Raw genomic sequence first — 20,564 nt, 5'->3', positions numbered from 1 at the left:
TTCTTGATCTTTCAAGCTGTCACCCACCCATAGCTTATGGGAGAGTCCCTGGGCTACTGGGAGAGTCCCTTGGTTACAGAGTGGTAATGATCACATTTTTGCAACTGTACATTTTTGCTTTGGATAGTTTCACTGACCATATTCCATTGGCCCTTGTGTAGGGAACCCCATCTTTGTCCTTCGTAACGAAGAGAGATGTGCCCCTCGTGTGCAGGAGCATGTCCGCAAGTGCCCTCTGCCAAGTGCTGCCCACCACATTGGCAGCCTCCCTTTTTACTTCCCTGGTTGTTTCACCGATGACTTTCTTGTGCCTTGTCAGATTTATGGATTAAGGGCTTGGATGCGGCAAGGGGCTGCACTGAGAGTCATTCAAATGAGTCAAGGCATGAATGAGGAAGAGAATAAAACAAGGCTGGAGAGATCACAAGGCAGTTAACAGCACTTACTGCGGTTGCAGAGGACCCAACTCTGGGTTCAATCACCCATGTCAGGCAGCTGACAGCCACATGTAACGCCAGCTCCAGGGAACTCAACACCCTCTTCTGGCCTCCCTGGGCACCAGAACTCACGTGCACACTGCCATATGGAGAAACACACATATATATGCAAATAAATTATAAGAAAGCAGTCGAGAATATATACCATTTCAGAGTTTTCCCAAAGAAACTTCACTCCCAATTTGATGAGTTAATATCACATAATGGAAATCCATCCAATGTAAGGATGACTCAGATGTTGGTATCTCAATTTGTTGAGCGTTTGGGGAATTGTGAAATGGTGTGAACCTTTGTACCTCACATCACAAATGCGGAATTGTTACAGTGATCCCGGGAGTAGCACAACTTGCCTCAAGGAGTCAGAGTCACGGTTCTTACACTTTCCATCCCTGCATCTGTGCTTCAGCAATGCTGCCTGTGTGCTCCAGCCTGCAGCCAGAACACATCCTAAAAGTGCATGTTCCTACATGATAGACAATAAACAATATACAGTTTGGTGTCATGTAAGTGGACACATGTTCTTTTTGCATTCTGTTGGAATGGTACATCTAATCATTTGATATCTGCTGCCCTCGCACCGTCTGCTGGGGCAAAATGAGTGATCGTCATGAACTTGGCCAAATGGAAGCATTTGCTTCAACGGTCTGTCTGATAACCCTCAGCTTTCCTATATTGGATTATGAATCTTTGGGAGCCACAGATTTTTATTTTTTTCCAGTAAGCAAGCCTTCCTTTCTTTTTCTCTTCCTTTTTCTTCTGTTGCTCTGAGAGGAATTTCTGTGGCATTTTCCACAGAATTAAACCAATTAAAGATGAAGTATCGTCAGTGATGTATGGAGATATGAAGAGCCCCTGGCTAGCATCCTTCCTACCTTGCCAAATGGAGATGTATTTACTGGTCTGTGACCTCAGGGATGGAATCAGAGTTCTTGTTCTCACTCAGAAGTGAGCAGGAAGTCTGGAGCAGCGGAATAAGGGTCAGCTGGCTAGGTCATGCATCATACGGGGAGGCAGATGTTGCAACATATTGGAGTGGGTCGTGTGCACAATGTGAAGGTGCCTTGTGGAGTTAGAGCCCTGGGAACGGAGGGGACGCGAAAAGAAGATTGGGCGGCATTTCCCAGTGTGATGCTTGCAGAAGTTTACCTTACAGGACTGCTTCAATTGCAAAAGCCAAAATGGGCTTCCTCCTAGTCACTCGAGATTTATCAGTGTGTAGTAAATGAGGGAAGAAGCCTTCAAAGGGACAGTGCTTTAGAAGCGCTCCTTGACACGCTTCCTCGCCTGCAGCCAGAGAGACGGCGACAGCCTCTTGCCTGTGAGGGGTTCTAGGGCTTGAGGAAGTTCAGAGGCAGCTTGAATCTTAGCAGGATGCCATTTGCACACCCACACACCAGTCCACCCTTCATCGGGGCCTCCCTGTTCCGTCCAGCTCTCACAGCTCGTAAAACCCGAATAGAATAATAACAGTTGGATATGTATTACTAACATTTAACAAGGCAGCTTTATATAAATAATGTGACTTAAGGGTTTTATTTGCGCACTCACAGCATCATTTCCTTCTTCCGGGTGGGATATGGTTTCACCGTGCAGATCTGTTTGCCCCCAGCCTGTCTGGTGCCGTACGCAGATTCACAAAAGCTTCCTAATGTAAAGGACACACTACAGGCAGACAAGACCTCTGCCGAGTCCCAGCCTTTCCACGGCATTGCCATCCAGGTGTGGTATTTATTTTTAAGAAGTGAGTCACAGTAATGCTTTCTCTTCTTGTGTATCCCAAGAGGCAAGCTTCTCCCTTCAGGCATACGGCACCGTGGCTCACCCGCTGAGGAGGAGAGGTCATCTCCACTGAGGACGTGGTAGCATCTCTCTCCCTGATGGTGTGTCCTGCTGACAACCTGAGATCCTGTCTGGTGCATTCACCTTTCCAACCCCTTGCATGACCTGATGTTAAACTTTTACTCCCGCATCCCCAGGGGCACCGCCATCACCACAAAGGCTACATCCCTCCTTCACACAGAGAAGTCTCCTAATACGTCCCGAGCTTGTTTGCCTTTCTAGGTTAATGCCTTTCTCCCCATCCACCATTTTCCTTAGGAATTGTAACACACTTCAAAAGACCCAGGGTCCCCGTGAGTCCATTGGGAGTTGCTCCGCAGAGACTAGTGCCTCAGATCCCTACTGTATCATATGGTATAGATTAGAAGGAAGACTTTCTTATCCTATTGCCACACTGTTTATGATCTTTCAATAATATCTATGACCTACTGTGGTACTAGGCTCTTATGCCATTTCCCTAACACATTTTTACTCTTTAAAACAAAAGTCAGACGGATAAAGCACTCATTGAATTCAACAACATGACAGCCCAATTTTATGAAAAAAGGGAAGAGATCTCAAGGCAGTGTTTTCTCATAGGAAACAAGAGAGTAGCTATCAGGCTCATGGTAAGACACACGGTAAAATCAGAGACACGGTGCCAAGCAGCGATCCGTCCCACACAATCAAACTTGCTAGGTGAGTATCCTCAGGAAGACAGGCGAGGGACTGGAGAGGTGGCCCAGCTGCTGAGAGCCCTGGCTGTGCTTCCAGAGGATCTGAGTTCAGTTCCCAGTAACCACACAGCTACTCACAACTGCCTGTTTCGTTCCAGGATACTAAACACTGTCTTCTGTCCTTGAGGGCACCACACAAATGTGTCACACATACGCACATGCAAGCAAACGCTAGCACACATGAATAGAAAAAAAATAATAGATTTAGACATTTAAAAAAGACACAGTTAATACTAAGTTCTGATGAAGATGTGGAGTGACTGAAATACTCAGCTATTGCAAAAAGGAGGCACAAGGGTTCAGCCCCTGTGGAAAATAAATGGCACTTCTAAAAGTAAACATGAACGTGTGTGACTCATGTTCATATGACTTGAGCAAATCCAGTATTAGAAACCTGGGTAGCCCAGAGCAATAAAAACACACAAAGACTGGTACCGGAATGCTCATGGCAGGATGATTCATAACAGCCTAAAAATAGGAAATAAAAATCCAAGTGTCCGTCGAGTGGCCAAGTGGATAAACAAGTGTGGTATGCTGTGATCTGTCAAGGGAAAGGGTCGTCTCCGCCCCAGCGGTGCTCATCAGACATGCAGAGGTGCCAAAAGTGCTGTCCTAAGTGACAGAGACCAAACCTCCCTACCTTTAGTGTCTTCTAGCTTTGTCCAGGAAGTGGCAACAGCAAAACTGATGGACTCCACAGCAAGCACAAGGGGTGCGATGCATTCTGTTGCATACTGGCTAGCACAAGGGGTGCAATGCATTCTGTTGCATACTGGCTAGCACAAGGGGTGCAATGCATTCTGTTGCATACTGGCTAGCACAAGGGGTGCAATGCATTCTGTTGCATACTGGCTAGCACAAGGGGTGCAATGTCTTCTGTTGCATACTGGCTAGCACAAGGGGTGCGATACATTCTGTTGCATACTGAGCAATGTTCAGGGCCTGTTAACCTACCCTGTTGCATCAGGTGAAGTACAGGTCTGTGGTTTTGTGTGTGACAGGAGCAGTCTGACCTCACTGTGCTTGTCGGGGGTGGTGGGCTGAGGAGGCTGTCAGTTGTCAGGTGCCGGCTCTCTCAAGTCGGTTCCAGTCAGTAAGGTGTGAAGACATCCAGACCAGGACCCTTTTTGTTTTCCAAGCAAAGGATCTGAGGATGAGGAGAGAAGGGTACAGGGTTAGATCCGCCAACCTGTCCGGGCCCGTATCTGAGAAAGGGGAGTGTGGATGGAGGAAAGAAACAGACAAGAGACAGCAGACGGAACTGGGAGGGCATCCAGTGAGTACTGGAGTCTGCTTTAAGTATATTGCTAAAAGTTCTTACATACCCCAACCAGAAGGGCGGAAAAGGCAAAAGACTTCTTTACCACGATACAAGAACTAACAGACTTCCTCCTTAACCACACCTTGCATCAAACCTCTAGCTACCTGGCTTTGACGATTAAGATGTCTAGCAACCACACCTTACTTAGCCCAAACATGTTTCAGTAGCCGCACCTTAGACCTTCAGGTGTTAGGCCTTTAACCTTGAAATAGGACAGGAAGGTTTGAACTCTCTTACCCTAAGTCAAGATGAAGCAGAGCCACTTCTATGGGCCCCAGCAGGCTAGGTAGCCCTGCACCAGGGAGGTGAACCTTGATTCTCAACTTGACTGGATGGAGAGATGCCTGTGGGATTAATAAACCACGTGTTGCTGTGTCTAGGGAGTGGACCATGGTCATACCAATGGATTAGTGCCTTCATAAGTGGAAATAGGACAGCAATATTGGGAAGTGGTGAAAGGGAGAGGAGGGACCTAGTCTGAGGAAGCAGCTCCCCGTGGTGGTGACAGGAGAGCTGTCTCTTATCCAGGACTCTTACCTGTCTTCCCTCACTTCCTGCTTCCTGCCCACCTTTGTGTGTGGAAGCCTCTCTAACCTGGAAGACCCCTGCCCTGATGCCCTGCCCACGTGTGTGAGCCTAGCAGCCACGCCTGAAACCCTCTGAAACCACAAGTCACAGTAAATCCATCTCCCCTAGGTTGCTCATGTCAGATTTCATTTCTTTATGTCTGTATTTCTTTATTTACCCATAGTGACAATGAAGATAATTAACACAGGATGTTTTAATATGGAGCTACAAGGACAGCAATAATCTGGTGCTTGCATGCGTGTGTGTGTGTGTGTGTGTGTGTGTGTGTGTGTGAGTGTGTGTGTGAGAGAGAGAGAGAGAGACAAAGACAGACAGAGACAGAGACAGAGGAGAGAGAGAAGATACATACAAGTAAATTCGCCATGTTTTGTCTGTGTGATACACACTGACCTTGGTGTGTCATCCTCCCCAATGTCCCCCTCAAAGCTTGTTCAAATCCCCAAGCTGAAGATTCCCACTGAACACAATCCATCCCTCCTTCCCCCACCCTGGAGGCTCCATCCCACCTTTGTCTTGACAACCAGAGCTTTGAGCACTCTGTGTGAGCGGTACCACACAGCCTTTCTTCCATTTCCCCTGCTCTCCTGGCTCAGCCACGCTGGGGCTCCTCGGGGTTCAGATGTATCATCACTTACCGAACCGTATTCCATTCCCTGTCTCTGCCATGTTTTTTAAACCTTTTACCCTTGAGAATATTTGGGGTCATTTCCACCTTGATCTGTTGAGGCTAAATCTGTTCAAACTATGGTTTTATATGTGTGCTTTATTTGTTAACGTCCCATTTCCAGGTGTTTTTTCATGAAGAACTAGGACTTTCAAGTCACACGCTAACTCTGTCTTCTGCGCCAGGGAGCAGCACAGTTTCTACACTAAGAAGGGCCATTTATTCTTCCTGCATCTAAGAGCTAGCCACCCATATGCTCACACCCTTACCAGCCACATGGAGTTCTCTGAGTTTCATCTCAAGATGTGTTGTCTTTTTAATCATTTGGGGGAGGGTGCATGTGTGAGGGGGGGCTACGGTAGACCAGAAGCTCACATCTTTGCATCTCGGGTCACAGGTGACTGAGTCTCCTCACGTGGGTGATAGGACTCAAACCCGGGACCTCTGTAAAAGTAGCAAGTACTCTTAATGGCAGAGCTATTTCCCCACCTCGTAACTGGGGGCGGTGGTAGAGGACCCCCAGTGTGTGGGGGTTTGGTACTTCTTATGCTCTTGAGTTTGTCAGAATGGGAGAGTGGAGCACAGTTTATTAGCCAGTTCATAGCGGCGCGGAAATCATTGGTGTTTATCCACCCAGTGTGCGACTCTCTGCTGGGACTTCGGCTGATGCCGTTTCCCACATAATGTACTTATTAAATAAGTTAATGTTGTCAGTGTCAGGGAAAGTCCACGCTTAAATTGAAGCTGCTTTGATAATTTTCTGGGGGAAACATGACATATAATAATGCAGAAAGCACATTTATTCACATCGAAACCTGCTGGCATGTTTTGAGAGATTTTCCCCAGTACATTAGTTTCTCTTTAAACTCCACATTTAAGTTACATTAAGAAGTAGAAATTAAGCCATAAAGATAACACTTATGGAGGCTTGAAATTGCTTTCTGTTTTTTGTTTCTGTTCACAATGCCATTCCCTGTCCCTTCACTTAACGAAAGGAAGGAAAGAAAAACTGAAAAATCCCCTTCTGTGTCACATTTAACTTAATGCATCTTTTCAGGTTTAATTTACACTGGTACGAATCCACTCAGAAGCAATGCATCACAGATAACAATGGATGAAAACACTATCATCTGGTGGTTTCTGTTCTAAATGTCTGTAATATGTATGGAATGTTAATGTATACAAGGCATACATGCATGTATGAATGTGTACATGAGTGTGAGTGTACATGTATGCGCATGTGTGTGTGTGTGTGTGCACATAAATATGTGTTTGTTTATGATGCTTGGTCTTGGGAAATAACCAGATGCAGGGTCCCTGTGGTCTCTTTTACCTCCACACAGATCGTCTGGTGTATAACAAGGAGACTATGTTCAAGAGACTTTTCATTCACTAAAAGGCAATGATGTCATTCTGTGACGCTCCTGCCTTTGGGTCTATGCTGCTTGCATTTGACATCTGGAGACACAAGTGGAGACAACGGCATAGGCCCTGCCTACAGGGGGTTTACTAGTCACCGAATAGGTTTGGGACAACAAATCCTGGTAGTTATTTTTGTCAGTGCCTAGTGTTTCATATCCAGATGGTAACTAGATACCAGGCTGGTAGCCAGTGGGAGAAGCTGTGTTGTGAGCAATTTGGGGGAAAAATCTGCTATTAGGGAGACATGGCAAGAGCTCCCGATCAAACGAGTGTGATAACCCAACTTAGGCTTTAAATGGGCTGTTATTTTGTCAAGCTACTCAATGATGAGCACTGGCAAAATTTGTTTAACACCTCTAAAGGGAATATCATCATTAATAGGTTGGAAATTCATACTATATAAAAGCATGAAAGAAAACCCAGATTGTCCATAATTGTTGAACTCTCACCGAGTTAATTACTAGAGGTGAATATATCTATCACCCTCGCCAAGTTCTGACCTAGCACTGTGTCACTAGAGCTTGGCAGGAAAATCGAACACCTAGAGGTGACCTATCAACCTGAAACCTGACCCCACTTCCGTATCCACACACCGGGAAGTGTGACAGGAGGGTGACTGGGTTGGCTGGTCAGGATGGATACAGTCCATTGCTGAGAGGCCATCACATCTTCACACTTTGAAAAGTGTCCGGGGCTGGACATGTGTTCAATAGTGGAGCATGCCGGGCGTTGGTGGCGCACGCCTTTAACCCCAGCACTCGGGAGGCAGAGGCGGGTGGATCTATGTGAGTTTGAGGCCAGCATGGTCTACAAGAGTGAGTTCCAGGACAGCCTCCAAAACAGTATAGAGAGAAACCCTGTCTTGAACCCCCCCCCAAAAAAAAGAAAAAAAAAAGAAAAAAAGAAGAAGAAGGAGAAGAAAGAAGAATAGTAGAGCACTTGGCTAGCACGTGTGTAAGTAAGCTTAGGTTCAACACTCATGCACTAGGGAGAGAAGAAAGAAGGAGGAAAAGGGTGGAGACGATGGGAAGAAGAAAGGAAACAGGGAGGAAGAGGGACAGGAGGAAGGGGGAGGAGGAGGGGCAGGAGGAAGGGGAGGAGGGACAGGAGGAAGGGGGAGGAGGGACAGGAGGAAAGGGGAGGAGGGACAGGAGGAAGGGGGAGGAGGGGCAGGAGGAAAGGGGAGGAGGGACAGGAGGAAGGGGGAGGAGGGGCAGGAGGAGGAGGGACAGGTGAGCAGGCGAGAGAGAGAGTTGCCCTTCTCAGGAGGTCCCCCATGAGATGGACTATCAGCCTCTTGCCGTCACAATGCAGACTCATGAGACAACCTCCTTCAACCTCCAACAAGAGACTTTCAAAGAAGCACCATCACAAAATTGGTTATAGTCTGCCAGTTGGTTATTTCCTGTCTTTCTGGCACCCACAGGTCCTTGAGTTTGTTTGTGTGTATGCTTTTAACCCTCCACACAGCTCTGTTGACCAGCAGCTCCTTCTTGTTTATGTAAAACTTTCAGCTATGTTAAGGGCCACTGTCTCGTCTTCCAAAGCCCTGGTTGAAGGAGAGCTGAATGGAGATTCCAGCTTTAAGCCATTTGACTTTGGGCAACTTTTCCCATTTGAATTCAAAACCCTGATAAACCCCCATTCCGTTTGTAAAATGGTAAGGAATGGAATGCTTGTATGAAGTGAGGGAAGGGTGGATGCTTTTCTTCATGTAGGGTATGTGACGCCTCCAACCTTCAAACACAATCCAGTGTTTGAGGGTTTTACCCTTTTACCTCTAAATATAGGTCCTGTAATTTTTTTGAAGGTTGCAGTAATGCCCATAATGGTCAGTAATCATTGACTCACCTTTTAAGAGTAATTGATCAAGTCATTTAAATGTCTAATCACCAACCATGATAGATAGATAGATACCTTAAAATATAATAATAAATCATTTAAGGGTCAAAACAAAATTTTAAATCATTGAGATTTTTTAAAAACATTTTGATGTTACATACATATGGCTAGATGCCATCTGTCACCTGTATTAATTGGTAAAAATCTCATCTTCACTATATAGGAAAGCCAGGAATGTGTATATTTAACACATATCTCTAGTAGTAGCAACCAGTCATTTTTTCAAGGACACAATAAGCTATGCTACATTAAAGTTACAGAATATAATATTTTTCTGTTGCTAGACTGGAAATTTGTATCTTTTTCAAATTCACAGATCTGTGTATTTTACTAGGCATGTGTGTAATTTGCTAAGCTGTGTCCCCAGGACACAGTTACACTATAAATAACCTCATAAATAGCTCAAGAGGTGGCAGATAGAAAAAAAATCAACTTTTCAAATCCTAGGAAATAACGTGTAAGTTTTCATCACAATCAGGAGAAATATATCAATTATGGATTTGAAAAAATAACCATAAACTCTGAAGTCTTCAGCTATGGAGCAAATTATTATTTTGCTCTTTATATAACCTAAGACTTAAGGATGAAATCGTTTTCCAGTGGCTGAAGTAAGAATGTTATTATTATCCCAACACATATGAATGTAATGTGGGTGATCCATCCTGATGACCGAAATGTGCTTCAAATGCTGAGACTCCTGCTTCCTCGGAGTGTGTCTTCTGTTACTTCACACGTAACTAAGCTGTATCCCTTGTCACCAGCTTAACTTTCCTGTTTTCACTTGGGTCCTAGGATGGAGAAGTACAGGTGATACATGTGTATCTTCGTGTAACTGTGGTTTACAGCTTGTCCCTTACAGTGGGATCCCACTTAGCAGAATGTGTTGGTTGCTGGAACAGTGCTCTGCTTTGAGATTGTTCTCCCTGGAAGACTACCCTGTGCTCTCTCTGTGACGGCATCCATCCTTTACATTCATTGCAGAAGCACTGGGTTGCAGAGCAAAGACTTTCTGGATCGCAAGACCACTATAAAATAGAACACAGGGACATGTAGAACTCACATGTGTTACAAAAGTTAACAGCTTCCTAATGCAGACTGTTAAACTTCTTAAAGAATGCCACATGAAGTCAAAAGAGTGTTCGCCTCAGTGTTTGATGTTCCTGTTTGTGTGTAAAGATATTTTTGAAGTTAGATACCGAATCCTACGATATCCTTGTGGAAGTGGAATGAAATGTTCATTTAATTCATCAGTTATTTGTTGAATCAGCTTTTGTTATTGATAAGAATCAGTGTGTGTTTCAGAGTTTCTTTTAGAGATGCATCTGTTTTTATCATGAAGTTGATTAAGTAGTAGGAATCCAGTTAACTGTAGGTAGAATGCTCAGATACTGGGATCCTCTCCTTGCTTCCTTGTCAATGGGTTTCCCAGTTTCCTTACTGCTAATTCTCAGGTGTGGGTGCGTGGGGGGGGCAGTTCCAGATGCCCAGTTCAGTAAGTCAAAGATTGAACCAACACACACAAGAGAGTTACTCTGTGTGGGAAGATGGCTTCTTAGTAACATGCGGTGAAGAACTTAAGGGTGAACGGAAGCAGGCTTTGGCCAGATAATACCAAACGCTTGCCTTCCTAGTCATCAGTAAGGCATGAGTGTGATGATAACTTCTGTTCTGTGCCCTCAGCCTACTATTGCCAGGGTCCTGTGGTCTGCCATTGCACTCCCGAGCAGTCACATTGTAGAACTGTGGCAGCTTCTTTGGTTCAGTGTTTTGGGTATAACCAGAAATAGGCATAGGAAGCATGGCCATGGCGCGTCAAACTGTGTGCTTCTAAAGGGTGTTTGCGTTATGACTGACAGTCTCTCTCTGTCTTTTCTTCTGTAGCAGTTCTATGCTGCCCAGCTAGCCGCAATGCAGGTTTCTCCAGGAGGGAAGCTCCTAGGCCTACCCCAAGGCAACCTTGGTGCTGCCGTGTCTCCTACCAGCATTCACACAGACAAGAGCACAAACAGTCCACCACCCAAAAGCAAGGTACCCTCTTTAATAAGCTGGTCTGTCTTCAACTGGGCTTCTGCTGTTCACTCAGGGGTATTTACTAAGGTGCCCTCTTCGATAATCTGGTCTGTCTTCAATTGGGCTTCTACTGTTCATTCAGTGGTATCTATTAAAGGTTTCATAGATTGCTGCCACTGGGCTAAACTCGGGGTATACGTGGAGGTAAGACTTTTAGAAGGAGCAATAGCTGTGTGCGTAAATTTACATTTCTAATAATTGATGTATCTACTCAACGAGCATATCAATAGTTACAATGAAAATCTGAAATGTGCATCTTTGAACCAGTGAGTTTACGGCCTTAAAAATAGACATCTATAATCAATCAGATAGCCATCCTTCATAATACAAAGAATAATCAATAATAAATTCCATGGAGCCATGTATGGATAAAGTATATTAGAATTTATTAGGGGGAGAGAGTGGCTTCAGCAAGAAATGCAAACGTTGCCAAGGGATAAACAACTGAAATAGAGACTTAAGTACCAGTAGAACTGAGACATATGGAGTGTTTCTTAAAAACTATCAATAACTGTTATAATGCAGTATGGTAATGACATAGTTGTAATTTTAGATATGTCACCCATCCACCAAGATTATCATGTAACGACATGAAGATAATAATAGTGTTGGGAGACTATTTAAACACAGTTTCTGTCTTTAGAGCCGTGGAAACATTCCCTAAGAACACGGGGAAAGGCTAGGGGAGTTCAAGACGAATGCTCCCTACACAAGAGCAGAGAGCCTGGTGCGAAGGAAGGTCTTCCTGTGTGCAGACTTCACGCGTGTGCTGCTGTGTGAACATACTACGCCTTTGTGAAGCGAGTGAGGCTAGTCAAAGAGCGGTGTTTCCTGTGACTACTCAGAAAAATAACCGCAAATATTTAACTCTATTAGAAAACGCTATCCAGAAAACTGACACCGCTAACAATTTTTCCATCAGACATCTTTTGTTTTTAGCTATCTAGAAATGCGCTTCTGTCTTCCATCCCACAAAGGAGGTATGAGAATATCTTAGGAGAGTCAGGGTGGAGCTATCACAAAGGATGCGAATGAAGCACATGAGTAAGATTCATATTGAAAGACAGGGAAACACAGAACGTCAGCTCAGTGATTGTACAACTCCCGGTAGGGGAGTCTTCTGGAAATGGGACCACTGGGTCAACTGGTGAAAGACTCCCAGCTTCTTTCCTCCCAGAGTTCCAAGTACCTTTTCTCCATTGCCGAGAGAAGAACACATTTGTTCATGAGCCTGACAGAGGAGCTGTGACTGTGGCTCGGGGAACCCCTTGCACACTGCCAGACCACAGGGCGGGGACACACTCCATTAGCAAATTTGCACCTGCTGTTTGGAGGACCTCTCACACCCTTTGCTTAATGTATAAGGCCTGACCTGCTTCTCTATATCATCTTGGACACGCGTGAGGTGTTAAAGCTCTGAGGCAGTTATAATAGTTATCAAATCTGGTTTCATTCTGAAGTGGTGGCCTTGTCACGGCCCCTGGCGCTAGCAGTTGCAAAGTGTTGTATTTACAGAGACGTCTGATGCAAAACAAAGACGCCGGGGTGGACTCCTTGTTACACACAGACACCTCTGTGAAGGGTGACTCTGTTTCTCCCTCTTGATGTGTTTGCCGCCCTTCATGCTACGATCCACTAGGAGTATTCCCTCACAGGGTTGTAGACTGTTTGATTCTGTTTTATACAATTAGTGGATTTTCCCCTTACTTGTGGGTACATTTTTATCACTAATATCTTCTCAACCATTTCACTTATACAAATCGTGAGGGGTGTTTAATGCCAACCTCTTTTCCCTTTGCCTCTGCCCAGTCCCCCACCATTCATCCATCTGTCCATCCATTAGCGGGCTGTCTGGCGATTGCCACAATGATCCTTTGGTAGATAACAATGGCAAATGCCAAAGCCATTGAAGCCCTCTTTGTTGTGATTGGGAAGGGGCTTAGTGAGCCAAGCGGTTTTATGGACTCGAGAAATCCTATGCATTAGGCACAAAGGAGAACAATTGTATTTTAGCAGTGCTCAAATTCTTCCACATCTTAGTTTTCTATGCCTCTCTTTATTTCACAAAAGTAAAACAGTAGATTGTGTTTCAGTAACCATGATTCACAGAATATAAACATATATTCTATAGTTTGTCTTTGAAGTGTAATTACTTTTTAAGTTGGCCTTCATGAATTTCCTATCACGTAAAGTTTAATGGGTTTGCCTCTTCCCACCCACGCTCAGAGCACATATGTAAAGATTTAAACAAACACAGCATTCTTCTCTTCCAGTAACAGCAACAACTTAGTAAAAATGTGTGTCCCTTGCCCAGTGTCCTCAAGCATGCTGCCTGTCACTACCTTTGTTATCAGAAAGAATTCCAAAATAATGCCTGTGCTAAGTTCACAAGAAAAGAATACGGTGAATTAAGAAGTACATGGCAGCAAGTCACAGCATTTGAATGTAGCTCCCAAACTTATGACCAGCAATAAGTAAACAGGACCCCTTTACTCTCTTGTAGCTCAGAAATGACATTTACACACAGCATGATGAACACTGTGACTCCACAGAGCTAATTTATTCGTGAACATTCGTTTATTCGCATATTTCTGTTTTTAAACAATCAGCTATCGGTGCCTTGGGGGTTATTTTCTGTATGTTTTCGTGTGTTGTTGTTGTTGCCAGTTCCTATGGCTGTCTTACCATCACACAATAATATAAGGTGCTTTGTGTGCATACCTGCTCGGCGTAAATGGAGTAGACGGCTTATGTTCCTAGTACATTTACTCTTTGGAGCAGTGGTGTTGCACGTCAAGTTCAAGGGATGACAGATGGACAGTGCTCTTACTGACAGCTGTCAAAAGTGAAGGGTGTGCTCCGAGTTACGCCAGCCACCCTCCTCCTGGATGGACCATTGCCTCTGACTCCCAACTCCAGAGGACACAAGCAAAACTTATTTGCAATTTGCAAAAAGGGAAAAAAACGTGGAAGGGGGATCAAAAGGAGGGGCTCCAAAAGACTGTAAAATTGTGCAGCGTGAGTCCTCTGATGCATGCTGTTTTCAATCTGCTGTGTGCCAGTTGGAGGCTCGGGGAGTGTGTGCGCGCGAGAGAAAGGGTAATGCTGAGAAATGATAGAGTGCATGCGACCTCCGAGCTCAGCCTGGAAATCCAAGACATTGATTTCACTTAGCATTCCTGCTGAGAGATCTGGCGGAGTTCAGTTGTAATAAAAGAACAAGATTCTGTTCTAATGGTAATGGCGTATGACAGACGTATCACTTTGCCTGTCCTCCGCACCAGAGAGAGCGGGATTGGAGAAAGGTCAGCTGACCTGCCTGGGGTGTTGTACAAGTGCTGTACTGAGCTTTGAACTGCTGCCTAGGAACGTAATTATTTATAATATTAAATGATAAAGAAAGCTTTAGAGGACTCGCAGTGCACGTCTGAAAACTGCATGCAGGAAGTGCATTTCGTATCAGAGGAAATCCTAGATGAAGTCTGGTCTATTCAAAGTGCATTTAAGAGCACTGGCTCTCCTGTCCTTGATGTCACTGCTATGGGCTGTCCTTCATCAATGCCTGAAGTGGCAGCACTGGTTAATGTTGTAAAGTCTTGGCTTAATTAGTACCATGCCGTGTGTGTGTGTGTGTGTGTGTGTTCAGTGGCTCATCTACCAAACACAGTATCATGGAGAATTAAAACCACGGGCAAGTTTCAACATGTCTACATCATGTCAGCCTCTTTACCTAGGTTTTGAACTGTTCAGCTCCCACTTGACAACTGCCTCTTACGTGAACCAACAAAGACAAATACATTTATTTGTCTCTTCACAAGCATTCTTTCAGCTTATCTGCAACTTCATGGTTAATGTTGGTGAATAAGAAGGAATAAAATGATGAAAACTCCAAAATTTGTACAAGAGACTCTGCCTTCTAGTATGAAGGAATGCTTAGCATACTGCTGCATGATACTGCGATTTGAATCTTTCTTCAAATATGCCTGCATGCCTTAACGAATGTTTAAATTTGTTTACAGTCTGGACTCTGCCACCGAGCAGACTGATATAGGAAGTGTTCAGGCATTTCACTTGTTAGTACCACACGGTGTTTATTTAAATCGCTTTCTGTATATCCAGCAGAATCTTTTGAAATCCCAGCTAGCCTCTTCATGGGAGAAGCCTCCTATTAGTTGGGCTAACTGTCTAAACTTCATATTATAAGTGGTTTTTATTTTCATTATAAAAGTAGTCACCTCTTGGGGAAATTTGAGGAGGAGCGACTTGTATTATTAAATGACTCTCTTTATTTGATAGAAACACGTATTTCTCCAGCAGCCACCCGAACCAGTTAGCTTTAAAAGCTGATGACAGCAGAGAGTTCCTGGGTGCTTTTCTTTTAACCTCGCCGTGACCCTCCTCAAGCCCTTCCTACCGTCAAGCCTTTGTTGATGTTGAGAACGCACAGATTGTCCAAATCTATTTTTTTTGTTCTTTTAGAATCCTTCTGGCAGCGATGTCCCCATTTGCTCAGCAGTAGCACCTGGGAGTTATGACAAGGAAAAGAAATGCTTGTCTGACAAAGCCAGAAATGGCCCCAGCCAGCTGACCAGATACAATCAGATCCGTTCAGCTGTAATATCCTTGCAAATATTGCTTCAGTTGCTGAAGCAAGAGTTAGAGTTTTGTGGGTATCTGATCTCACAGAAATGAAGCCATCTTCTCAGACGTGGTGGCCGCGTGCTTGCGTGGGTCATATCCGTGCTGCCAGTGACTCTGATTAGACACCATCTTTTTAATGGTGCCGATGACACACTTTGAGGCTATTCAGTCAGCCCTCCCCATATACTGCCTTTGCCGAAATAGTCCTAAGAGATGAGGGCCTGTGATTGCCATTGAATACCAGCATCAGACAATGCCCAGGGACCACCTTCAGATGGTTGGGCCTGGTACTTGGCGTGTCCCATCTCTCCTCCAACTTCAGAGCAGAATAGTATTTTAGCCTCAGCTGATTGATACAGCATTGGAATTAGCCACATGTTCTATCCACTATCTAGAAAGTCAATTAAACACCAGACTCTGCGGGGACTTTGCTCGAGAGAGAACATTGCATTCTGTGGGCTAGCTGCTGAACTCCTTACCTTCACTCCGTGTTTCCATACATGTGACTGAATTGCTCTTTGAGTGTCTGCAATGTGTTGCGGATGCATCACGTTTGCTTGCATGGTGCATTCATCTTAAAGTCACCCCATAGAGCGGAGCTGTCAGCCTGGCCCTTATCATTAGCACATCCTGGGTGGGACAGATTTACAGTAGATAAAGCATCATCACCCTGTGACTTTAAATAGTTTTCTTTTTATGGTCTCTTGTTACTCAACTGGAACGTGTTAAATGAAATGTTAGCACTTAACCCCTGGGATGAGCCCTGCCCCTCCCTTTTAATCTGTGCTCAGTTGTAGGGAATCTTCCTGAAGCTCAGTGTTTAACCGTAGGCTTTCTCAGCTTCAGGGCCATGAATGTCCAAACAGGTCACCCGGCGATGTATTCTCAGGACTTGGAAAAGGGATAGTAGCTGTCTTTGTGGTAGGAAAACAACACAAATTATAAAGGAAAGACAGACCAGTTACAGTCTCTACAGTAAATATGAAGGAAAAGCAGCCAGGAGGGATTGATGCGATGCCCTTTGCATCCCTCTGGCCTGGGCTCTGTTGGTATTCTGATTTTGTTTAGAATGGTTCAGGTCTTGAACACAGCATGGCGAGGCATGTCAAATCTCTTTAATAACACGAACCACAGGAAAGAGTGGCTGTTGAGTATGTGCCAACCTAGAAAGGGCCACTCGGCAATATTTAATCAACGACAGTGGCCCTGTCAGTCTGGATCCATTCAGAGGAGAGTCTTTGATAGAAAAACAACATGTTCAAAGCCATGGGATGCAGGAAAGGTGGGGCTGTAACATCCACGTTGTTCAGGGAAGGACAGATGGAGGGGTGTAAAATGTAGCCTGAGAGACTAGCACCTCCGAGATGTCCTGTTTCTTCCCTGGTGGGGACAGCGTGAGAGGCACACTCATTTGCTCTCCTTCCTGTGGGGGAGTCACAAACGGTTTCCACTTGTACTTCTGGATGGCTGAAATGGCTCCCCATCCTCCACAATTGATCAGGTCCTTTTTGATACTTGCCGATTGACCCCTTTTTATTCTGTTCAGACAGGATGGGAAGACACTGTTGGAATAGAGACAGAAGTTATAAAAGTTCAGAGCTGATCTCTTTCTTAGACAGCTTTTTTCATAAAACAGGAGACTTTGGTGGCCTTTTTCCCAGATACTCACCCAGATGGAAATTTAGTGCTAAGTTAACAGTGACCTAATACTGTTTAAGTTACTAGAAAAGAGTGTGTATATACATGTATGTATATATGTATATATACATACATGTGTGTGTACTCATGTTTGTGTGTATGTATGTATATATGTGTTTATATATGCATATATATGCGTTTGTTAGATTTCTATCTGAACTTTCCCCTTGAAAGAACAAAGATTACTACTAATACCTTCAAATGGCCACATAACAGAGAATGAATATAAATTAATATGGTCATTTCATAGAGGTAGTTGTGGGAGTCAAAACCACAGAAATAGAACACCCTACGTATAAGGCAGATGGTTGCAAAGCTCAGATACCCAGAAGGCTTGGTTAGGAAATGCGACTATTTACTTAGGAAGGCTTAGTGTAAAGGAGGGAGAAGGTAGTCTTGTCCAGGACACACTAGCCGGGCACATGGCCTTTTCGCCTCTGCCTGGACTCCTGGAGTGACAGGGAACCGCTACCCCACAGCACAGGGTGACCCAACTCAGAATAACTCCATCCCCAGAAGGTTCTTTCTTCAGCGGAGCCTAGCCAAGCTTCCTAGGACTTTATCTATCCTGCTGAATAAGAGACAGTGTGGTCATTCGCAAGTAACGTGGAAATCCAACCCAAACTGGATCAAGCGAGAACACTCACATTAGGCCAACAAACCATCTAGTTAATCTGACATCTCAGTCAGGAGCCCTGACGAGGCCACGTGGACCTGGCTGTGTTCCTCACCTTTGTACTTTCGCGCGCCTCCTCGCTCTTCGGCCTTCCTTAGTTTCTGATGCTTCTTGCATCGGCTGCCCGCTGATTCGTCATGTGTCAGTGGATGCCTGTGGTCTGCCACACTAGGCTCCAGGCAATAGCACCATGGCCACTGGCAAAGTACCTTGTTCTCTAAGACACCACAGTTTGGTGGGTGTGGGTGTGGGGAGGAACCGAATACAAACCATTGAGCAAGTCAATAGCTTTTTATTGTAACAAAGAAAGAAAACGTGGTCAGGGGGAGTGTGCTTGGGGAAGCAGGAGGAGGAGGCCTCTTGAGAAGCTTGGTAGAAGGAGCGGCCTATCAGACTGGTAGCATGAGAAGGAAGAACATGGCAGTGAGGACCGGGAGCCACGCAGGCCCCTGTGTGTGGATGAGTCTGAATATGAAACTCAGAGAAAAGGCCTGAGGGGAAAAAAATCAGCTGCCCTGCCAGCAGCATGAAAGAGAGTGACTCAGAATGAAGTTGGGAAATGAGAAAGACCAACCAAAGGCTAGGGCATTGTTTTAGGAAAAGGGATTGTGTTTGCTGGCTTTGTTTGTTTGTTTGTTTGTTTTTGAGGCAGACTCACATAGTCCTGGCTGGTCTGAACTCACTGTGTGAATCAGAAAGCCCTTGGCCTGACAGTTCTGTTCCCCTCCCAAGCTCTCCTGAGAACAGAGATTGCAGACCTGGGCCACCATTTCTGTAGGGGGAAAGGACTTTGAATGTCATTCTGGGCAGAGTTCCTCCTTTGTTAATTGAATTTTGTTCAGAATTTTATATATATCATTCGTACCCCTCTCTCTCTTAGAAACACAGGTTGCCTGTAGTTCTTCACCTAGGGGTGGGGTCTTGTGAGATTTTTCCCCTCCCACATTGGTATTTCAGGTCTTGTTCAGTTGAGATTTCATGGATGGGTGCCGCTTCCCTCTCATGTCTAGAAGTCACTGTGTCACAGCAGATATCTCAGTCCCCTGGCTCTTACTGTCTTCCTGCCTCCTCTTCATGATGTGGCCAGAGCCTTTGAAAAGAGGTGGCACACTTCCTGTTTATCACAGTTCTCAACAAACTGCCATAATTATGTAGACATTGTCTTTCTTGGGGTAGTCACAGAAATCTCTGTGCTCAAGGCAAAATTACTTTTTTTTTAAATTTTAAGCTTCTAGGCCAATGAGTTAATATTTGAATCATCTCTACAAGACATCCTTAGGAACACTCTGGAATGTGAGCACTACTGACATCCATTGCCACTGGAGGGACAAGGCAATTTGACTTGACAAATATGTATTGATTGACACATCATTGTCCATTAGCGTCCTAGAAGCTGAAGATGGGCAGTATAGCTGATCTCTGCTGCACAGGCCCCCAGTGCCAAGGGGACCAGGGTACAGAAAGGTCATCGTCACATGCAGTTGACAAAGGCAAGCAGGCTTTTACTTAGCCTGGAGTAGTTCCTGTTTTTGTCTTTTAGGGTTGACTTACCTTACCAAGATTGACTCTGTTGCTAATATTTTCAATTAAAAAAATGCAGGTGATTTTATTATAGCCACCTCTATGAAGCAAATGATAATGTGTTCTTTTGTAGTATGAGTTTGATACTTGCAGGGAGAGAGTTTCATGAACATAGTATTGATTTCTACACAGTCAACATAAACAAACAAATAAAAACAAAAACAAACGTTCTTGCTGCTCAGATGTCAGGTGGTAGTATTTTGAAGAATGAAAATCACAAGTTCAAGGCCAACTCAGGTATAAGGTGAGACCTAGTCTACACAATGAGGACTGGGAGCTTAACCAGAAGAGTCAAAGCAAGACCTTGAATTCAAGTTCCAGCAATGGAAAAACTGTAATTGCTGAAAATTAGTACTTACTGGAGTTTAGGAATACTTTTGCATGGTGCTGACATGGAGAGAAGGCTCAACAGTTAAGAGCATCCACAGCTCTTGCAGGGGACCTGCATTCATATACAAAATCAAGCCTACTTTCTAAGCAATCTTATTTCAGATGGACAGATTAAAAACATATATCAGCATATTTCTTATATATGTTGATGATGACATATATATCTTATATGTAGAATTTGAATAAATGGCAAACATATACATATGATTTTCATTTATACAAAACTTTATAACCTTAGTGTGATTTCAACAATACCCATGAAATAAACAGACTTTTAGCTATCCTTTTCAAAATCGCTGAGAAGCTTAATATACGGCCTAACGGTTAAGAGTATGCACTGTTCCTACAGAGGGTCTGAAGTTGGCTTCCAGAACCCGTATCTGTGGCTTTTAAGTAACCAACTGTAACTCCAAGCCCTGGAGGTCTAAGACCCTCTTTTGGCCTCTGAGACACATGGATACACACATGCACATGCCCACACACACATCAGCAGCACATAACTAAAATTAATAAAATTGAAAACTTAAAGAATAAGAGTTAGTGAAAACTATGCCTCTCC

The 20,564-nt window shown here is 44.4% G+C and overlaps 1 protein-coding gene across 15 annotated transcripts in view; it reads left to right on the top strand.

The window, feature by feature from the left end:
* Positions 1-20,564, top strand: part of Sox5 (SRY-box transcription factor 5) — a 936,665-nt gene that overhangs the window by 861,345 nt on the left and 54,756 nt on the right. For 13 of the 15 annotated variants that reach the window (XM_040743583.1, XM_040743581.1, XM_040743582.1 and 10 more), the window contains one exon: positions 10,831-10,977. The exons of the other annotated variants lie outside the window; for them this stretch is intronic. In XM_040743583.1, coding sequence (XP_040599517.1) covers positions 10,831-10,977 — 147 coding nt within the window. The remainder of the gene's footprint in view (positions 1-10,830; positions 10,978-20,564) is intronic. 15 annotated transcript variants of the gene reach the window in all.

The sequence above is a fragment of the Mesocricetus auratus genome, unplaced genomic scaffold, assembly GCF_017639785.1.
Source record: "Mesocricetus auratus isolate SY011 unplaced genomic scaffold, BCM_Maur_2.0 Super-Scaffold_100001, whole genome shotgun sequence".
NCBI lineage: Eukaryota > Metazoa > Chordata > Mammalia > Rodentia > Cricetidae > Mesocricetus > Mesocricetus auratus.
This window is presented reverse-complemented; position numbering and strand designations above follow the sequence as displayed.